We start from the raw sequence: 3,409 nt of genomic DNA, 5'->3' as shown, positions 1-3,409 counted from the left end.
CGTGACGCCACCAGACAAACAATACAGAATTCGCACGACAACGTTGCAGGGTGGGTGGAGTTCACCCTGGCACACGAACCAAAGTTGCATGGCAAAGGCGGGGATAATTACCTGGACAACCAGCGTCAGGGAGACTCTGGCGGTGCCTCGTTGCACCACGACATCGACGGGGGCATGCACGTTGTCGTCGAGGATGGATTCCAGCGACAGGAACGTCGTGCAATGCTGGCCATTCATTTCAAGCACGATGTCGCCGACGACCATCAAGTCGTGTCCTGGGCCATGCTCGATCACTTGGTCGACCACCAACACGCCCAACTCGGACGGGTTTTCGAGTCGAATCGCTGTTTCGATATCTGGTGGAAGGCCCAACTGCCTGGCTTCGTCGAACGGGACGTGGCGAAATATGGTTTGCCACGTGCCTCTGGTCACGACCTGGCCCTGTTGCAACAACTTGAGAGCGCGCGTGACGCGGTCCAACGGGAGGTAGTACGACGACGCGGCATTGGTCGCGCCGCCTGCGTTGAGGGCGATGGCCATGCCCTGTGCATTCAGCACGGGGGACCCACTCGACCCACCGCTCGTGCTGCTCGCGGCGGCGTAGTAGAACGTGTTGAAGTCGTTGTACCCGGTAAGGCCGTACTGCGGTGCGGCGCGGTCGAGTTTGGCCAAGATTCCAGGAAGAATCTGCACCTTTTCCGCGTTGTCGTTCCCGACGACGCGAATCGGCGTGCCGACTTTGGCCAAGTCTGGCCGGAGTGGAATTTCAGGCAGGTCGGTTTGGAAGCGGACTTGGGCCGGGTCGAAACGGAAGAACCCAAAGTCGTGGACGGGGTCTCTGTAGATTGGGACGAGCGGCACCTCTTCGTGGTTGACAAACACGGCGTCGGCGACGACGGGGCCAGGGGTGACCACGTGGCGGTTGGTCAAGATGAGACCCCGCGTTCGGTCCACGATAAACCCTGTGGCCACGGAACAACCCGCACGATCGTCGTCGAATGCACGGACTTTCATGATGCGGATGCTCACAATGGCAGGCATGACGGTCTCGAGGGATGCAAGCCAGTCCGCATCCGTGTCGGACGTTGTGGCGTCGTTGGCTGACGTCGCAGAGTTTGCGGCGGCAGCTGCTGCCAGGGCTTTCTGCGCTGCATCGAGGCGAGTTGAGAGGTCGTCGTACCGATACGACGGTGGTTCATTCAGCGACCAGAATGCCGCCGCCGCCGCCGTCGCTGCAGACAGCAGCGGCAGCAGCAGCGCGCTGCAAGTTGACGTCATTCAGTATTGAATTTGAATGGTCACACTGTGAAATTTGATGTGTTTGCGACGATTGCCCCACTTGGGCTGGCGAATGCATCGCTTGCCCTGCAGAGGTCAACGACGCGCGTCCACCTACCATCAACGCGGATGATGGACAGGAAAATGGTCGCGTAGAGCTTCTTGACGTAGTTATGGCGCTCCATGTTTCCGTCGCGGGTGGCAGTGCATTCCTACTCGCGTATTCGTGCCAACGACTCCGCAGACTGGAGCACGTGTTGAAGGCAACCGTGGCATTCTTAGCAGCTCATGCAAGAGAGCAATGTCCTCGGCATGGGCTCTGGTGTGCCACCAATGCAGCGTCACTACCGTTTGTTGCCCAGAGGAGCATTCAAACACCGTCGGGGTTCGGAAGTGGGTGATGGTAGCCAGCCACCAAGCGTCCGAGGGAACGATCAGTTTTAGAAGTGCCGTTGACACCGTGCTCAAGGCCAACAGCGTGCCGAAGCGCTGCGCGACCCGACCACCACGTTGGCCTAGTCGTGATTCACGACGGCATGCGCGAGTGTGCGGCCTGAGGTTGGCCATGCCGAGCGCAGCGAGATCAAGAGTTTTCGCCCTGTGGCTTGGTATCGAACGGGGGCCAGAGTTGAGAATGCAAGATCTATATATATCCCTGTGTACGTTGCCACCAGAGGTCGCCCCAAGTTGTCCTAGCCAACTGAAAAGGCATCCCAACTCTTAACGACTCGATAACGTCGCAGGTGACGCTGACAGCCGACTGACTGCTTCTGCACATCGGTCCAATAGCAGTCAGTCCGCTTCGCGCGCCATGCACATTCGAACGCTGCGTATGCTCGTAGGTTTTTATGTGTTATGTTCTTGATAGTCACGCCGTGTCCGTGCTGTTCATTCGTGCAAGGTAGTCGCTGTGCTGAGAGTGTGGTTGTTGATTGTGCCGTCGAGGGCAGGACAAGCAGGTGGGGCTCTGCCGGCGTCTCCGCGGGACGGCACACGTGATGGATATCGAGGAGGCAAGTATTCTCGCGGGCGACAACTCAGAGTATAGTTTGTACGGCTGTGGAATCGTTTGGGGACTCGAAGGGCAACCTTGGTCGGGGATCGGATCATTCGCAGCCATCGTGGACGACAGCGACTCTGCCATGTTTGCGATCTCAGAGTTTCGGCCGTGCACGCGGCGGTTTCGCCCTGTGAAAAGCCACGGCGGCTCGACGACAATGATCGATGTCACGATTGCGTCGCTGGATGCCCAAACGCCCACACCAACGAGCCATGGACGCTTTGGTGTGTGGGGTAGCTTCCTCTACTTGGCGTGCACGATTGCATGCAGCGTTCGGTTCGCGTACCTGATTCAGCACACGGCCACGAACGACTACTACTGGCGTGACTTCAACACGACCGGCACGCAAACGTTTCTGGCCGACGTGTACAACTCGCAGCTGTCAGTCGCGGTGGATGGACGTGTTGACTCGTTGGCGTTCTCGTCGGCGTTGGCGGTGCCCAAGGACTACTCGCGGGCCACAACCGCCATCGACTTGAATCCATCCCGGGCGCGATCGCTTCTACTGAGTCCGATGCCGATGGACCAGATCATTGGCATCTTTCGAAATTCATCGCTGATTTTGAATCTCCCGACCCCGTACTGCTGGGTCGATCTCAACCGCACGTTTGAATTGGCGCATACGGCCAAGCGCCAACTGCGTTGTGAGCGAACCGATTTGGGAAATGCCGCCATGTACCTCGGCGCCATCCTGCGAAACACGGCTCGAAAAGAAATCTTGGGGAGTGCGTTTTATGCATGGCTGAATGCGACGGTGTTCCAGGCCCTCCGTCGCACCCCGACGGGTAACATTTGGGTTGACAACATTCACAACCACACGTTCTTACCCATTCGCGACGAGATCGACCTGTGGAAGTCGTATGGCATCAACAGGTGGATCACCCAGCTCAGCAACAGGTACCAGCAAGGCATTGAAGAAACAGTCACGATTCAAAACGCCCTCGGCCTCGAGACGGTGATCAAGATTAACAGCGTGCCGTACCGCCAAACTGCATCCACGACAAATTTGGCGTACTTCATATTTGTCAACGAAATCTACGTGTCGACGTACTCCCTGAAATGCAGCCTCGT

General features: G+C 57.8%; 2 protein-coding genes across 2 annotated transcripts; one reads left to right on the top strand and one right to left on the bottom strand.

Moving 5' to 3' along the window:
- Positions 1–61: 61 nt before the first annotated feature.
- On the bottom strand, positions 62–1,278 carry H310_12624 (hypothetical protein; the record flags this gene model as incomplete). Its single annotated transcript, XM_008879775.1, has 3 exons — positions 62–66; positions 112–136; positions 181–1,278. 3 exons carry the CDS (start codon positions 1,276–1,278, stop codon positions 62–64), a joined length of 1,128 nt encoding a protein of 375 aa, XP_008877997.1.
- A 1,142-nt stretch (positions 1,279–2,420) lies between these two features.
- H310_12623 (hypothetical protein) lies at positions 2,421–3,297 on the top strand (the record flags this gene model as incomplete). Its single annotated transcript, XM_008879774.1, has 2 exons — positions 2,421–3,235; positions 3,291–3,297. The coding sequence occupies 2 exons, from the start codon at positions 2,421–2,423 to the stop codon at positions 3,295–3,297; spliced, it is 822 nt and encodes a 273-aa protein (XP_008877996.1).
- Positions 3,298–3,409: the final 112 nt, after the last annotated feature.

This window comes from Aphanomyces invadans (assembly GCF_000520115.1).
Source record: "Aphanomyces invadans strain NJM9701 unplaced genomic scaffold supercont1.41, whole genome shotgun sequence".
Taxonomy (NCBI): domain Eukaryota; phylum Oomycota; class Saprolegniomycetes; order Saprolegniales; family Verrucalvaceae; genus Aphanomyces; species Aphanomyces invadans.
This window is presented reverse-complemented; position numbering and strand designations above follow the sequence as displayed.